The following is an 18,375-nucleotide window of genomic DNA, read 5'->3' as shown; positions in this document are numbered from 1 at the left end:
TATAAGCCTTATATTGGTGTCAGTAAAAGGCTTAATTACTATTAGTCATGGAATTGTTAAATCCACAGATGTGCTACATCAATGAACGATACAGTAAACTATATTTTATTCATTAATCTCTTAAAACACAAGATTGTAACACTTTTTAAGGCTCACCATATCAATGTCTTGTTGGGTAATCTTGCTTTGTAATCTGAAGTCAAAGTTTGAGTCATTCAGTGTATCTATGGAAGCAACAAAGATTAACATACCAGAGCTAAAACGGTCATGTAGGTTATGATTTTTTACATGTAAACAATCTTACACAATAACATCACAATAGTGTCCCCACATGTCTTGCATGAGACTGAGAAACACTTTACTCACCTTGGAACTTTCTAGTGCTGAAGGATGTGTTGTTGAACAGTGAATCTGGGCTGTCGCTTGGGGTGTACTGGAGCAGGTAGTATTCTAGGTGGCGCCATAGTATGAACAGACATGTTTCTATGATATCTAATTTTGTGACAGCTCAAAGAAAATGAGTGGACATAAATTAACTTTAGTCAAAAACGAATGTTAAAAGTTATCCACATTAGCATCACTGACTCATCAATACCTATAACTGGACAGAAATTAAGAGTGCCTTTAATTGCTGGATTTTACACTAGCTCTGACAAATTCTTCTCAGTGAATGGCTGTTCAGTGGGACATCAGCACAAGTCTGATCATTGGAGGAGGACAGGCAAGCTGTGCTCCCAGCACGGCCAAACAACTGACAATGCTGGGATGGATGTGCTCTCATGCCTAGCGTGGTCAGTTTTGAAATAGGAAAGCAGAGGCGCTTGCAATATCAGCAGAGATTTCACACATAAGGAAGAAATGCAATGAGAACAGGATACTTTAACATAAGTACATGCTACAACAGGCACATACTAGGCATATGAAATGTTGGGGTAACAGTCTTTAAAGGTGCCAACACGAGGGGGGGGGGGGGCTCCACAGGCAACAAAAAAAAAATGAGACACCCTGCACAAAGACTTTAACAAAGAATAAGGCGCAATAGGTCTCTGAAACAGAGAGGCCAATCCTGAAATCTGTCCGTTGATGGTACTTAACACAGGAGACATCAGACTAGAAAAAATAAAAATAGACACCCCACAAAATACTGTTGTGAATATAACTTACACATCAAGCAATAAAGGCTTTAAATGTACAGTAGTACACCTTCAGAGGTTGACTTTCTTGCCTTGAAGGATAGGGATTACAAAGACAGAAAAACCCCTATCCCTCAGGACTTTGTCTTTGACAGTATGGCTGTTGAAACCCGTGAATCTTAAAGGAGGATCCAAGATTGAATCCTGGGTTGGAAAAACTGGCAGACTTGGAAGAACTCATGGCTCATCTGCCAAGAGATATACAATGTCTGCATATTAGATCCTTCTTGGCCAAGCAGGTGAGATCAAAATCACTGCAACATCCTCTAGCTTTATCTTGCACAATAGTCAAGGAAGAAGATGCAGTGGAGGGAAGACATAGATCAGGAAAAACTGACCCCAAGGAGTCAGCAGGGTATCTACCGCAAATCCCCGATGATCCCTGGATTGTTACACAAACCTGTCCAATTGGTTGTTGAATATCAACGCCAAGATCTCCACATATCACATCTCCCACAGCAGACAAAAATCTCTGCAAAAACCTTTGATTGAAGGGTCCATTCTCCCAGTATCAGCAACTGATGGATCAGAAAGTCCCACTGCTAATTTCCACTCTGGCAAAACACCTTGAAATTGCCCATAAAAAAATTGTATACAAGCCAGTGGGCAGATCAAGCCTGTCTATTAGTTGAATAAAGCCACAAGTTTTCATTGTGCACCATTACAACCTCCCAGCCGCCAGTGTCCTAACAACCAATGACATCATGGGTTAAGGAGGATGTTGGGCAATTGTACAGCATCCTTGTTTGTCACTCCCCATCAGCTCTGGGGTCACATTAGCTGAATGAGAGAGAAAAAGTGAGGGAGAGCAGAGAAAACATTGGGATACTAATCCATACCAGTGTGGAAAGCTATGTTTGCTTTGGAAGAATAATCTCCTGCAACACTGGGTGTCCTACAAGCGTGGTTATTGCTGCGTTATGTAAAACCTTACACTGCTCTAGAGTACCTCCTTGCATCTGTCATAAAGACCTTCCACTTCATCAAAAAGATTTCCCTGCATTCTGCATCTGATCTGTGTGGATATCCACCATTGTAGAGGTGACCAGGTCTTGAAAGTCAGATGCCACGGCAGATCCAAGGACTCCTGACGTTTGTGCCATACTGACAAGATATTGAGCTGAAGAGCTCTGAAGTAAAACTGGAAATGTAAGTTTGCTACCATCTTCCCCCCAGCACCCTCATGCAAGCCCGAATTAAGAGATCCTCCCTCGACTCCACCTGGCATTGAAGAGGAAGGCATTTCTCCTGTAGAAACAGTACTTTCACATGTATCAAGGATAAGCCTTCATATCCCCAAATGTTGAGTTGGAACCAAGGCGGACTTCAGAAGGTCCAGCAACCAAGAAAACTTTTCCAGAAACCGTACCATAATTTGACATCAGTCTCTTAGCTGATTGCTCCCTGAGGAGCAGGTAATCCAGCCACCTCACAATAGGGATACCCTGGGATCCTGAATAACTGTAGAACTGAAGCCAACCTCTTGATAAATACTCTGTGGGCTGTGGACAGGCCAAAAAGGCGATGCCACAAACTGGTAGTGGCGCTTCTCCACAGCAAATTGCAAAAACCATTCCTGAGGCCAGAAGTCCCCGTGATAAAGCAAAGCAATCCAGAAATGGTTGAGAACCTTAAGGCCCAGAAAAGGCTGGATGCCTCAATTTAAGCTTGGGAACCATAGACTAGTTGGAACACCTCCCTTTCCAATGTGGGTCTGATGACCCCCTGCAGCTCTGGGAAGTCTGCAGTCCCAAAGAAAACTGCTCTTTTGTGGGTCCAAAAATACCCTTGAGTGCAAAGTTAACCCCCAAACAGTATATCTTTTCTGAAAGCGGGGACCCTAGAGAATACAAAATGGTGGTAAGAATTGAAAGTACACAAACACAATATAATACTCAATTTTTTGGTATCTATAAAAGATTATGTTGCATCAAGTAAACACGAACATAGTTTGTTTGCCGAACAATATGCGGTGTTTGCGGCAAATTCGAAAGCTGCCAAAACACTGTTAAAGTCTATGGGACACTAGCATGAAAAAAATCAAAAGTGCTAATTTTAAAGTGGTTGTAAACCCTTACAAACCACTTTGACCTACAGGTAAGCCTAAATTAAGGCTTACCTGTAGGTCCAAGCAATATCTCCTAAACCTATATGGTTTAGGAGATATTTGCCCGAAAACGGGCACCGCTGTCTACGGCGCATGCGCCGTAGACAGCGGCGCGCAGGCGCACTAGGCGCAGCATTTCCAAAAATGGAGCTGCCGCGCGTGTCGACTCCCGTGCGCATGCGTGGGAGTGACGTCATCGCGGCTTCGCCGAATGACAGCGGCGGAGCTGCGAGACGCCACCAGCAAGATGGATGCGGCGGACTACAGGGGACAGTGGCGACTTCGCTGGCTCCTGTGTCAGGTAAGTGACACATAATGGGCTACTATGCGATGCATAGTAGTCCATTATGCTTTGCCTTTGCAGGGAATGAAAGAGGAAGTAAACCCATCAGGGTTTACTTCCTCTTTAAAGGCTTATATGCAAGTCATTGTCATAAAAAGTGTTTGGGGACCTGGGTCAGGGGACATTTATCAATGCAAACGGACGTTATTTTTGGGAGCAGTGATTTTTTTTTTTAACACTTAAAATAAAACAATAAAATTGAAATATTCCTTTAATTATCGTGCCTGGGGGGTGTCTATAGTATGCCTGCAAAGTGGCGCATTTCCCGTGTTTAGAACAGTATGACAGCAAAATGACAATTTCTAAAAGGAAAATCTAAAACTGATCGCGGCTGTAATTGTGGGGTCTCGGCAATATAGATAAAACTAATTGGAAAAAAAAAAAAAAAAAGGAAGCGCATGGGATCTACCCCCCCCCCCCCCCCCCAGTCCATTACCAGGCCCTTTGGGTCTGGTATGAATATTAAAAGGTAACCCCGAAAAAAAAAAAATTGCATGGGAGTCCCCCTAAAATCCATACCATGCCCTTCAGGTCTGATATGAAAATTAAGGGGAACCCTGCACCAAAAAAATAAAATAAAAAAATAATAAAAAAAAATAAAAGTTGAATGAATTAAAAAACAAAACAGTAAACTTAGCCCAATATTTTTTGCATAATGTGAATGATGATGTTACGCTGCGTAAATAGATACCCAACACGTCACGCTTTAAAATTGCGCACACCCATGGAATGGCGCCAAATGTCGGTACTGTAAACATCCCTTGTAATAGAAATAGTGCATGACAGGTCTTCTTTATGGAGCGATATGGGGTCTATAAGACCACACATTTCTCCTAGAGGCTGGAAAACATGAGATCAAAAAATATAATTAACGATCCCATGCTTTCAAGCTGCGATCACGGCTTTATTTACAACCGTGGCATCCAACGGTCATGGAGATGAATGGTGAACATTTGGTCACCGGAAATCTCTATGCTTGTCATCCGGTGGCAGTGGATTCTTTCTTCGGGCCCCCGATGGCATGGGAGAGCCTGTAGCTGTAGGCATCATTCAGATATCCCCACTGAAAGTCATAGATGTCATATGAAGCCCTTGGGCTGGAAGTGGTTAAAGCCCCCGATCCTTTTAAAAAACCCTGAGACCCAAAAATGCATTGATGTAAATGTGTTCCATAGGGACCCATGTTAAAAAAAACAAGTCCTGCATTTCTGCAAAAAGCATGAAAAAACGCATTGGTTTAAAATGGCGCCTTAAAGTCCTCCCCCCTGCAGAAAAACACTTTTCCTTTACTCAACTCTTCTATTCAGCCACTGGCTGCAATGAACATAGGGAGAGATTTTACAGGTAAACATGCATAGAATACACGTATAATCTTATAGGAGGGTTTTTTCTAACAGCTTAGCCAAATAGTTTTTTTTCTTAATCGAAAGCTACTTTAAGTGGACATAGCACAAAAGCACAAAATGTGTAACACTTCCAAATCTGTATTGCCTCTACCAGAGATCAAAGGATACAGCAGCAGACAGACAAAAGTTTGGCTTTGCTGTTGATGAGTTTCACCAGTCTCCTCCGTGCCAAAGCATACTTCTGTGTGCTGGAGATTTTATCTATCCCGAGTGGCATCTCAAACTGGGACAACTGAAGACACAAGAGATATCACTGATTGGAGAATACCTTCCAGTTTTTAAAAACAGAATGCAGGACAGAACATTTTGGTCTTGGCAGATACCTCTTTGATTTCATCGGGTGGAAGTTGCTCCACGTTCTGTAACTTGCTTACGCTCTGTCGATGGATGTCGTAGTATGTGAAAAAGTCGCTGGAGCATTGCTTAAGGAGAGACAAGACAATGCCGAGACTGGGGAGTCTCCACGAGGAGAAGAGGGCTGTCTGGGAGTCTGTAGTGTAAACAAATGCAAAATAAAAATTATTATTAAAAGCCACATTATTTTAATCACAATTTTGTTTGGTGGTATTTGATTACCATTGTGTTTTTTAGTTTTTGCACAAAAAAAAAAAAAAAAAAAAAAAAAAGAAGAGCAACAATGTTGGAAAAAATAAACAAACATTTTTTACTTTCTGCTATAAAACATACCCAGTTTAAAAAAAATAAACACATTTCTTCATTAATTTAAGCCAATATGTATGTATTCTGCTACATATTTTTGGTAAAAAAAATAAAAAAATCCCAAATAGCGTATATTGATTGGTTTGCGCAAAAGTTATAGCATCTATAAAACCTATGGGATAGATTTAGGGACTTTATTTTTTACTGGTAATGGCGGCGATCAGCGACTTTGCAGTGGACAAATTACACTTTTTGGGGACCAGTGACACCAATACAGTGATCAGCGCTAAAAAACATCAGGGGTGATCAAGGGGTTAATGGTGTTCCCTCAGTTTGCTTACTGTGTGGGGGATAGACTCACTACAGGAACAGACAGATCTGTGTTCCTGATTAGCAGGAAGCACAGATCTCTCTGTTCCCCTCTGACAGAAGAATGGTCTGCTTTGTTTACATCAGCAGACCACTGTTCTGTCATTCCCCAGAGTGATCACGGCCACCAGGCCTGCTGATTGACTCCTGCAGTGTCCAATTACAGCGGGAGCAGGTTGCCAGCATCGCACAGACAATGTACAGGTACATTTTGCATAGCAGGGCCCCCCGCCACAGTATTTGGGTAGGGGGGTGGTCCGGAACTGGTTAAAGATGAAAGGTCTGACTCCTCCATTAAAAGTGGCTGTAAACCCTTACATATACTCAGTGCAGTGACTAGCTTCAGGTGATAAACCGAGATTAAACAAATACTCCCACATAAGTCGTACCCGTTTATCTGCAGTGTCCCCTTCTCTACACCCATTCAAATCCAGAATTTTTAAACCTCGTCTAAGCTGTCAGAGAAAAAAAAAAGGGGGCAAAGAGCTGAAGTTACACTCTGCAGAGATCAGGGAGGAGAGCTGATTGGAGAGAAGGGACACAAACCCTCCATACAGCGCACAGGAACAGAGCTGAGACATTCAATCAGCTGGAGCTCCCTCCCTGTTACTTTTTTTCTCATGATGACAAAAAAAAAAAAAAAAAAAAAAAACTTGGCAGAAGTGCTTCATGCTGATAACAGGGGAATGAAGCAACAGACAGAAAATTACACTTCGTGCTCTGGATTGAAACAAGTACACACTATAGAGGGATATGCTTTATTTATATTTTATATGTGAGGTTTACAACCAGTTTAAACAGCACTTTTCATTGCGGGAACTGATAGTGCAGCTTCTATGAATATAATAGGGGGGTGAAAAGAGCGGGCATGGTCATTTTGAGAAGTGCCTGTGACATGTGGAGCAGCAAGTATTAACTCCCGCAGCACCAGAAGATCACACCTGCGGGGGTATTTGGCAGGGGGCAGAGGATGAAAGATTTAATTGAACAGAGCAGCCACCAGTACATGGGACATTAAACATTCATGTAAGTGGTAATATAAAAACAAAAAAAATGTTTCCTTGCCAGTGTTTGCGTTTAATCTAATGCCATGACTACTGCCCTAGGTTTCCAGGTGTCTCGTTTCTCTTAAAGCATCTCCCTACACTGTGTGCATCAATAGAAACACACTGCCTTCTAGCCTAGGATGGCAAGGCAATCCCCTGCTCCTTCCTCCTGCTTTTCTTCAAGCTAAGAGACTGGAGACTGTACTGCCCACGGTTAACCCTTTCCTGTGAAGTCCAGAAGTTCAGGAAGCAGCGCTAAGAGTAGGAGTTAGCAGCAATAAAAGTTGTAATCTGCAAATGCTGGGGTAAGAATTTTAGAAAATAGTATACTGGGGAATTTTTATATATACTGCAACTGTTCGCCCATCCCTACTTACTAATATGTCCCACGCATTATATAGGGGATGAAACGGCTACAGCGCGGTTGGCTTATTCTGGAAGGGCGTCCATGGACATCCTCCCAGAATGTTGCTCTCGCGCGCTCCCGGAAACATCCATGACCGCTGGGTCTGGAAGACCTGGCACATTACGGATCACTATAAACGGCCGGTGGTAGCAGCCGTTTACCACGTGATCGCTCCATTAACCACTTTGCGCCGGTTGGACATCCAGGGACAGCCTCAGCTTTCGGTGGTTATATCTGAATGATGCCTGAGGCCACAGACATCATTCAGATATCGGCATTTTCAGCCGGCGATTCCCTGCACCATAAGAACAATCATAGCGGCTGTTCCGCCGCTTGATCGTTCTTACGGTCGGCGGGAAGGGACGCCCCCCCTCCCACCGCCCTCCGGTGCTTCTACCGACTCACCGCTTCCATCGGTGAGTCGGTCACAGGATCCGCCGGCCCCCGGATGATACCATAGAGATTTCCGGTGGACCAGATGGTCCCTGGAGTCTCTATGATTGTTCGGAGGCCGGGCACGATGTTATGACGTGACGCCCGGCCTCTGCATTCAAAATACCGTGCCGATTTGGCTGGAAAGCCGTGATCGGTTTTTTATTTTAGGCTTCCCAGCCTAGAGGTGAGATATGGGGTCTTATTGACCCCATATCTCACTGTAAATAGGTCCAATTGTGCCATATTCCCATTACAAGGGATGTTTATATTCCTTGTAAGAGGAATAAAAGTAATCAATTTAGTTTATTTTATTTTTTTTTTTTTTTAAGTGTCAAACTAAAAAAATCTAAGTAAAATTAACAAAAAAATAAATAAATGTAAGCGCCCCTGTCCCTGTGAGCTAGTACGCAGAAGTGAGCACATACGCAAGCCCTGCCCACACCACATATGAAAACGGTGTGCAAACCACATGCGAGGTATCGCCACGAACGTTAGAGCGAGAGCAATAATTCTAGCACTAGACCTCCTCGGTAACGCAAAACATGTAACCAGTAAAAAAATGTAAAGCGTCGCCTATGGGGATTTTTAAATACCAAAGTTTGGCGCCATTCTATGAGCGTGTGCAATTTTGAAGTGTGACATGTTGGGTATCTATTTACTCGGCGTATCTTCATCTATCACATTATGCAAAAAATTTGGGCTAACTTTACTGTTTTTTTGTTTTGTTTTTTTTAAGCATGAAACAGTTTTTTTTTCTGAAAAAAACACGTTTGAAAAATTGCTGCGCAAATACCATGCGAGATAAAAAGTTGCAACAACCGTCATTGTATTCTCTAGGGTCTTTACTAAAAAAAAACATATATAATGTTTGTGGGTTCTATGTAATTTTCTAGCAAAAAAATTTATGAATTTTACATGTAGGAGAGAAATGTCAGAATTGGCCTGGATGGGAAGTGGTTAAATGGCAGAGGGATCACTTGTAAATAAACCGGTGTCATGTCATCATGCCGGTTCCTCCCTTCCCTCTCTGTACCGATCTGTACAGTGCGAGGGGAGAGATGGTTTGTAACAGTGCTGTGGGCTGGATCTGTAGTGCCCACAGTGCTGCTCCGTGCCAATACTCTGCAATACATTTTAACAGAAAGAATTTTTTTTTTTACCGAATTTTACATCTTTTTTGATTTATAGTGCAAAAAATAAAAAACCAAAAGGAAGCGCTATTTGTGTGGAAAAAAAAAGGACACAAATTTCATATGGGTACAGTGTTGCATGACTGAGTAATTGTCATTCAAAGTGTGAGAGCACCGAAAGCTGAAAACTGGTCTGGTTAGGAAGGGGGATTTAAGTGCCCAGTGGTCAAGTGGTTAAGATTGCTAGGAATTACAGAGTCAGAAACTCCCCTATTCTATTCCTCAGAACTTAGGCTTCAACCGCCATACCGTCAAAGCCAGCAATCCTAAATCAGGATAAATAATTGGTTCCTGCGCCAGCAGATCTGGTCAGTTCAGACGTAGCCATGGCTTGTCTGCCAAGCAAGAGGTTTACGATGACTACATACCATTTTCTTCTTGGCCAAGCAGGTGCAATTAGAATCACCAGCATGCCACCCACCTTTATCCTGGGAAAAAGGGCTCAGGAGAAGCTGCAGTCAAGGGAAGGCAAAGAACAGGGAAAATAGATGCCAAGAAGTCATTAGAGCACCCACTGCAAACCCTAGAGAATCCCTCGATCGGGACACAACTGTCCAGTTTTTTGTCGAATCTGGATACCAAGCAAGAAATCCACATCCTAGTGTCCCGCTCTGCAGACAAGTCTATGCAAACACCTCCAGGTGGAGGGCCCAAAATAAAGCTGCCAACGGTTGAGGAAGTCCACCTGCCAATTTTCCATACAGGGAATGTGCACAGTGGAGAGGGCTGGAAAGTGAAGATCTGCCCACGACAAGATCAGTCTTCCTCTACCTGAGCAGCGTGACTTCTTGTCTCTCCTTGATGTGGACGTATGGCACAGCTGGGCCACTGCCTGACTGTACCCCAATGGGGAGACCCAAAAAGGCAGCCAGACCAGTACATGAGAGGTTGACATGCACCATCTGTGTACACTGGAAATAAGTTTCTGAGCCCATTGCATCCTGAAAAGCAGGCCTTCCAGGTACTCTATTGATGGGGAAACCCCAGTTTTTAACAACCCCGCAACCAAGGCCAACGACATAGTTAACAGCCTGGGGTGCGCGCACAGGCAGAAGGTAACATCACAATTAAATAGGGACAGTCCTCTACTGTGAATCACAGAAACCATTGGCGAGGGTGGAAAATTGGAATGGGTAGATAGGCATCCTTTATAATCACTGATGCCAGGATGTCCACTTGATGAAGAAGCAGTCACCAACCAGGTGGATTCCATCTTAAATTTGTGTGTTTTCAGGAACTTGAGACCCTTGAGATCCAGAACTCTGTGTGAATTGGGAACCATAAGAAGCTGTGAGAGCTGTCCTCTGTTAGCACATGTGGAATGGCCCCCTCTAAAAGCAGTCATCTCAGCCAGGGCCACAAAGCAAACAGCTCTTTTTTTGTGGATCTAAAGATACCCTTGAGCACAAAGCGTGAAGCAGGGAAAGCAGCAAAACACCAGCTTGTAACTACAGACCCAGTAGTTGAGACTTCTGGAGTCCAGTTGGCCACAGAGGATAAAAAGACATCAATGAGGAGGATTTTCCTCCAGAACCGGAGGATATGGGAGACCAGTCCAGACAGGCCTCTGCTTAGAGCCCAAGGCAAGTTGTTTACAAAAGTAAATCTTAGATTATGAAGGTGTCGTTGGATTCTGACTTGTCACCTTAACTTTCTTCTTAAAGGCATCATAAACCTTCCTACCAGCACCTTGTGATTTTCCCCTGCATAAGATGTCCACTGATCAAGTAGTTTCATGTAATTTGTTGCTGTGTACACACAAACTTATAGTAGAGTGAATCCTCACATTCAGATGTCAGACTTTTCAGATAGTGTTCAAACATGCAGCATGGTACCGCACAGGTGCATGGCCTAGGTCTGTAGTCCAAGTTCTGACACTTCCTCACTATGGCATTTTTCATCACATTAGCAATCATTTGTTATGTAACAGTGGAAATGGCAAGGCATGGATTGGACATGCTGTATGACCTAGACCATTAAGTTGCCTGTCTCTTTAGCGAATAGGGACAAGCTAGGTCAAGGGCCACTCCCAACAGAGCAGGACACCTTAAAGTAGAACTATAGACAAAACTTCTTTTATCATTTTGAATAAAGTAAAGGAAGGGTTAAAATCCCAGTCAGTTTTTTTGCCATCTGTGTGCCATTGAAGATTTATCTTCACTTCCTGTCCCATAGCCACAACAGGAAGTGAGTGGAAATCACTGCAAATTAGAGGAATCCCTTGGGGACCTCCAGGTCATGAGAAATAGTGTCCCCATTGAAATATTTCACCTCTCTTACTTTTCTGGGGATGGTAAATAGGACAAATAGAGGGTGAATATCCCTAAAGGGAACACACATAAAAACCTAATAGGCATTCTAATCCATCTCCTGTTCAAAACAAAAAACAAAAAATGTTGCCTTTAGTTATACTTTAGGCCTCATGCACACTTGAGCTTAAAACGCTGCTTTTACAGGCATTTAAGTGTTTGTTTTTTCCTTTCTCTGCCTCTAAACTCCTCTCCATGTTAAAATATCTTTCCACCCACACTATAGGCGTTTACAGGCATTAAGAGGCAGGAAAAAAACTCCACATATGCGTTCAAGAGAGATGCATTTTGGCAGAAGAAAAAAATATAATGCGCTTAAACACGTGTTAATACTAGATGCTTTTAGCGCTATTCATTTTAATGGCCAAAACAAAATAACATTTTGGACAATAAAATGAATAAACGCCCAAGTACTTGATGCTCCCAAATGCGTTTGAAAAAGGAGTGTTTTTTGCGACTGCTTTTATCCTGCGAAGAAAAGGGTTTAGAAAAGCCCCAGTGTGCATGAAGCTTTAAAGAGGGCCTCTAAACTCTTAGCTGTGGCATCTCTAAAGACCATTATCTTATCCACCAAGGTTTTCAAGGTGTTTTTTAGGTATGAAATAGCCAAGTCAACAGCTGGAGAATCCCATTTCTCAGAGATTTCCTCCTTAGGATACTGGTGAGCGAAAGCTTCAGCAGAGATAACACCTTCTCCGAGTGACGCCAATCGGCATCACCTTGTGTAAGTGAGGGTGCACTGGAGAGGACTGCCAGGATCCAAAACAAGGGACTTTGGAGGAAGAGGATTCCTGGTAGTGGCAGCTTAAAGTTAGTACATACCACATGCGCTACGAAGGAAGCGGAGAACTGTGCCCCTAATATAGTGGAAATACTAGATGAGGGCAGGGATTCAGAGCCACTGCAGGTCAAACTGTGAAGGGGGTCCTCCCTACTTGATTGAAGGATTTGGGAGCCTACCAAATCATCCTCCTCCCCCCTGAACTTCCCTGCCTCTCACCAGTGCAGCTGCAGGGCTACAAACCCAATCTTCATCCATCACGGCAGGTGCACCCAAAGGGCCTTCAAGACTCAACTCTAGGAAGATCACTGCCCTGAAGCTGTATAGCACCCTGCACCAGCAAGGGCGTGGGGCACAGTGTACATTGGAGGTTGCGGTCAGCGGGATCCAGCGCCATCCATACATTACAGGTTGTCCCTGTTCTTGAACGTGGGGTCCACTGTACAGTCCCTCTTGGCCTACAGGCTGTAGCGCCCAATAGGGGTCTAAGGAACAGGCCAGAAGCAGCGGGAACAAAGCCCAGCAAAAGATTTATTGACCATACATGAAAATGCAAAGCTTCCCAATCACATACCTAATCTTGGGCCTTCTCTGGCAGTGCTCTCGCTTAGACTGGGAGTGAACAGACACACCATTTGCTGAAGGTTGGGGGAGGTTTGTATCATTAGTGTATGGCAGTATTCCATCACATTGGCACAAATCTACAGAAAACAAGACATGGGAGATAGGAAGTAACTATCAAATTCAATATATGTCAAATAACAAAGCCAAGTCAACCAAAACTTCACTCTAGGTAAAAGACTCCTCTACATGGAGAGCAACTAGCTAGAAGGCCCAGCTTACCTGCTGCATAGCCAGCTCCATATCGTCTCTTTTGTTCACGCCATCTAGCTGGGATCCATCATTCTGTAAATTGAGCTGCCGGAGTTTGTCAGAGCCTCCAAAACGGCTTAATAAAGTTAGGCTAAGACGCTAAAAATAAACAAATAAATTAGTGTTTTCCCAGCTTTCAGGCTGGTATTTTTTGGGTTGCTCCTTAAAGCCATTGGCAAGTTTAAAGCTCAACAGGAAAACAACTAAATAGACAGATAAAATGCATATTTCAGAGCAGTTTTACTTGCTAAATGATTTCTGTTTTTCTCCATCAAGTCATGGAACGCACACAACTTTGCCATGCAGCACAGCTCTGTCTGGCAAGGCAGAAGACCTAAATTTTTTTCTGTTAGAGTTTACCAACACTTGCAGGTCCTACCGTATGCTCTACTGTGGTTCTTCACATAAACGGATATGTCAATACTGTGTCCTGCAGTGATGTAAGGGCTAGATTTTGAGACTGGAGTTGCTGTTGAAGAAAGTAGAACTACTCTTCTTTTACAGATTGATAGGTGTCCCGGGAGCCACACATCAAGTCAAAGCCTGCTGTGGAATTGAGACCGGCGGTCTCAGCCGGGCTCCCTGCCAGACCACAACCCCAACTACTAATCTTCTTTTAAAGGTACTCGTCCAGTCTATTTTTCACATAAACAGGGTGGGCTTAAGGTGAACATGTGACCAGATTATGGAAAAATAGGATTTTTAGCTCTGGGTTCCTGGGGTCCAGCCCTACAAAAAGAGAGGAGTTACAGGCAAAACCTCATGCTCCTGATACGAGGCCCCAGGTACCATCCTTTTAGGCCTAAATGGCACTTTGGATGGATCTGGTCTATGGAGGCTATTTAAAGCCAGCATGGATCCCTCCTGGAGCTCCTCAGAGCACATGTTCACTCGTGACCGACACTGGCGAAAGAACTGATGTGCTCCTGGGAGGAGGATGGGTTTCATAGGGAGTATACTTCCTTGATTGGGTATACCAGTGTCAACACCTGAAGGTGGCCTATAACCCATTAAGTAATTACTTAAGGCTCTGTGTCCCATGATGTAAAAAAAAAAATAAAGCAGCTGAGGAGCTTTAAAACAAGCCCCCGCTCTCTAGCGCAACCCTATCTGCCAGGCCAGGAAGCCTGATTTTTCTTTGCTGCAGTAACATTTGCAGGTCTTGACCCTCCCCCCAACCTGTGAGGGGACAATGAAAAAAATAGCAAACAGATTCTGCTACATCCCCTCTCCCAGTCTGAGCTGTACTATACACACAGTTACATAGGCATATATTATGTCAGATTCTGGTATCCATACGGCAATAAAATCTAGAAAAATTACAAATATTAATGTAATAACCAATACAGAGTGGCATTTGTTTGTGTAATTTAGAGAAGTCTGGAGATAAGCATTAACAGTGGAACTAAAAAAAACATAAAAAAAAAAAAAAAAAGGAAAAAATAAAAAGAAGTTTAGGTACCTGAAATCTGTTAATATGTCCATGCAGTTCCATCAAAGAACCATCGTTCAAACTTATGTCCAACTCGTTAATCACACCTGGAAAATTATATTGACTGTGAGATTCTATATTCTAAACAAATCCTTTACATGGACATATTACTCAGTGTATGCCTGCTAACAGGCACTACATGACAATTAGATGGCTGGTGGTGCTGGCTACAAGCAACTCTCTTAAGTATCCAACCTCTTTTAGTAGCTAAGCCATGTTATTATTCACTGTTCTTAAGGAAGTCATTGATGCCAAAACATGTCAGGTGGAATTACACCATGGCGACATCAGCATGTAGTTGCACGAAGGTCTGGAAGTGCAATGCTAGTGATACTTTTGCAGCAGTCAGTAAGAGCCCTTTCACTCTGAGGCAGTTTTCAGGTGTTTCAGCGTTACAAAAAGCACCTGAAAACTGTCTCCCATGCCTCCCGAGTGTGAAAGCCCCAGTGCTTTCACACTGGGGCGGTGCACTTACAGGACGTTAGGAAAAGTCCTGCAAACAGCATCTTTGGGGCTGTTTAGGAGCGCTTTATACAGCACTCCCAAACTGCCCACTTAAAGCTGTCCACATTCTAGTAGATTTTCAAACAGATGTTCATACATATGAACATGGATGAGAAAATGTGTACAACTAAAAAAAAAAAAAAAAAAATCAGTACATTCGACTGATTTGATGAATGTTGAAAAATGTTCACTACTCCTTTGAATTTCTCTGCTGTTAAAACACAAATGTAATTTTGCCTCCAGTAATGATTAGAAAATTGAATGAAGGATTTTAAAAACGCAAAAATGTTTGGATGATATTCTACTAGTGTATGGCCAGCTTTACCCCAATATGCAGCAATATGAGCTTTATGGATCTTTGCTCGCCACTCACAGATGAATTAATGTTTTACATTGTTGTATTAAAGCGGAGTTCCAGGCTTTTTTGTTTATTAAAAAAGTTTGCAGCTACAAAAAGTTTAGCTGCTGCCTTTTAATAAACAGACACTTACATGTTGCACGGTTCAGCGACGCGGTTGCACGGAGCCTCACTCCTCTCCCTCTCGGCACCTCCATTGAAACTGTGGGCACCCAGCTGTAAAAGCTTGCGGCTTCATGGCCAGGCTCACACTGCGCATGTGCGAGTCGCGCTGCACTCTCCCAGTGGACAGGCAATCTTCTGGGTCCTTTCATATGTCCCAGAAGATTGCAGAGAGGGAGGGGCCATATAGGGAGAGAGGAGGAGTCGCCTAGGCGGCCCATAGGTGGAAGCAGACAGTGGGACAGGAAGTCCCTCTCAAAACTAAGTAGTAACCCCCCCAGGCAGTGTCAGATGTTTTTTCACCTTAATGCATAGAATGCATTAAGGTGAAAAAACATTTACCTGTACAACCCCTTTAAATGTATTTATTTATATGAATTAAAAACGAATTTTACTGAACTAATGTGTTTATTTTTAAAATGATTTATTTTTGCACTTTAATGATGAATTCATTTATTTGACAAGTTATTCATATGAATTACTAATTGCATTTTAATAAAGTGTTTATTTCTAAAATTATTAAATTTGGAACTTAAAATTCGATAAATAAATTTTAGCAATTCATATGAATTACTCATTGCAATGTGTTATTTTTATATTCATTTACTAGTATAAGAATTAAGTTTGTGTTGTTTACTGAATTGCACTGGAATGGGTAAGATTTTAGATATATCACTTGTTTATATTTCATTTTTAGTTATAAAAGAGGAACTGCAGTCTGCTCACACAATTTGTAATAAAAACTTTTTTGCCATTCTGGAGCTTCCCTCCAACCACTTTGCATATTTTATATATACTGTGATTCTATATTTGCCAAATATGCTGCAGAAATCTCCCTCCGCTGAGTCTGGCTACATCCATTTTAACTGTGGGCATCTGAAGCTGCTGCCTGTTCACTTCCTGGATTTTCATTGGCCCATTTATGACCCCCCCCCCCCCCCCCCCCCCCCTCCTCCTGGCAAACTCTCACTAAAGTGAGAGACAGCTGTGCATGATGTCATAAGCCTAGGCTAATGACCAGACAAGAAACAGGAAGTGGGCTGTATAAAATATTTACTGGCAGAAAAAAAGAAAAAGTTACACTATCCAAATTTAAAACAGGGCAGAAGATTTAATAGATGGAAAGTTTGAAAAAATGACTGAAAGTCCGCTTTTATAAGGGAAATATGATTGATTTGGTTCAGGATCACAATTTTTTTTGTATATAAGCAATGTTATTAGCCATGTCTGAGTTCTCCCGTGCTGGACTACAGAACAGTTTCCTTTTATGTAGACATAAATAAGAGGAAGGTGTACTGTAGTCGAGAAGAGAAAACTGGACAAAGAAAACTGGACAAGGATAAAAAAAAAAAAGACAGCTTGGGATTTCAGTGCAACAGAGGCAGAGTTGTCAGCTCAAAGTTTGGATCTCACCCGTTTTCTGGCAGATTTTTCTGTACTTTCAGTGTTTTTAAAAGGGAAAGCATAGCAGAGATGAACTGATTTTTTTTTTGTTGGCCACACAAACACTTTAATTACAGTCAATCGCATTAGGCATTTCTGTATAAGCACGCTAAAGTGAATGACCTGGCAAAGCAGCTTTGCTGAGGAGTCCTGTGAGTAGAGCAAGTTCCTGCAATGATCCTAGGCTCCCTTCTTGGCCTCTCAGAATAGCTTGAATCGTGTCAGAATGAGCAACCAAGAACTGGAACACCTGGCAGACAAGAAGCAGAAACGCAACTTACAAAGTAGTCCTGAAACAAACACTACAAACATCTCAAAGTTTTCTGGGCATTCACCTGTCCGGCTGCCTGTAGGTGCTGAGCGGTGCTGGAGGTCAGGATCACCTGGCAAAGCAGAAGAGCGGGTAACAAGATCTGCCTGTATCTTTCCAATGGTGCAGAAATAAAGATGGGGGTCTCTCGTAACCCATATGATCTGAATAACAAAACAAACAAAAAAAAACCATAAACTTCATGAATAGGTCAGCTTTAAAACGGTTTTCTGCTCTTGCTTGAAAAGTATCAAACCAGCCAAGATTATGCTGCCCACTGAAGAAGTATCAGATTCTCTTAAAAAACAAAAAAACAACTACATGGGGGTATACAATACAAGTTGGGTGGAAGGGAGGGTCTGTTAGTGAGAACAATGTTCTAGAATAGTCCACCAAGTGTTTGGGAGGAACAAACAGCTTATGAGGGCGTTTTCCATGATCACACCAGACAGAACTAATGAGGACTCTGATGATGGAATAGACTCTAAGCCCGGGTTCACACCGCTCCGACTGATGACTTCTGAACCTGCCTTACCACTTCCATGAACAATGAATGAATAAATAAATGCATGCCCCTCCCCCCCATATCATACCAGAGCACGCAGCCCAGCAGGTCAGGAAAGGGGTGGGGTGCCACACCCCCGACCATACTAGGCCACATGGCCTCACCCAAAAACACCTTGGCTTATGGGAATGTGGAACCCCTCCTTTAACCCCCAGATCCTGTCACCCAAAAAAAAAAAAAAAAAGTGTAAAAAATAAAGCCAGTACACAGGTTTTTGACAAAGTCCTTTATTGAAGTTGCTCCAAGGGGTCTTCTCTTTCCACTAAAGTCTTGTTCCTCCGCCTCCTGCCTTTTTTCTCAGGTTCCTCTGCCAGTTCTTCTTCCGACGCTCACTCTTGTGGTAACTCCGGCGTGTGACCATCCAGTGACGTCATACGGGGAGACCCCGAGGCATAATGGAGTGGTGATGTCACAAGGGGGTGG

The 18,375-nt window shown here is 42.8% G+C and overlaps 1 protein-coding gene across 2 annotated transcripts in view; it reads right to left on the bottom strand.

Moving 5' to 3' along the window:
• Positions 1-18,375, bottom strand: part of NUP205 (nucleoporin 205) — a 133,404-nt gene that overhangs the window by 919 nt on the left and 114,110 nt on the right. For both annotated transcript variants that reach the window (XM_077469197.1, XM_077469196.1), the window contains exons 34-42: positions 17,413-17,551; positions 17,201-17,327; positions 14,581-14,657; positions 13,089-13,217; positions 12,820-12,946; positions 5,373-5,539; positions 5,158-5,281; positions 367-492; positions 157-224 (exon numbers count right to left, since the gene is read on the bottom strand). In XM_077469197.1, the coding sequence (XP_077325323.1) occupies positions 157-224; positions 367-492; positions 5,158-5,281; positions 5,373-5,539; positions 12,820-12,946; positions 13,089-13,217; positions 14,581-14,657; positions 17,201-17,327; positions 17,413-17,551 (1,084 nt within the window). The remainder of the gene's footprint in view (positions 1-156; positions 225-366; positions 493-5,157; positions 5,282-5,372; positions 5,540-12,819; positions 12,947-13,088; positions 13,218-14,580; positions 14,658-17,200; positions 17,328-17,412; positions 17,552-18,375) is intronic.

This window comes from Lithobates pipiens, unplaced genomic scaffold (assembly GCF_037356315.1).
Source record: "Lithobates pipiens isolate NorthernLeopardFrog02 unplaced genomic scaffold, aLitPip1_a1.2 Scaffold_8, whole genome shotgun sequence".
Lineage (NCBI taxonomy): Eukaryota > Metazoa > Chordata > Amphibia > Anura > Ranidae > Lithobates > Lithobates pipiens.
Note: the sequence above shows the minus strand (reverse complement) of the source record. Positions and strands in the feature narration are given on the sequence as shown.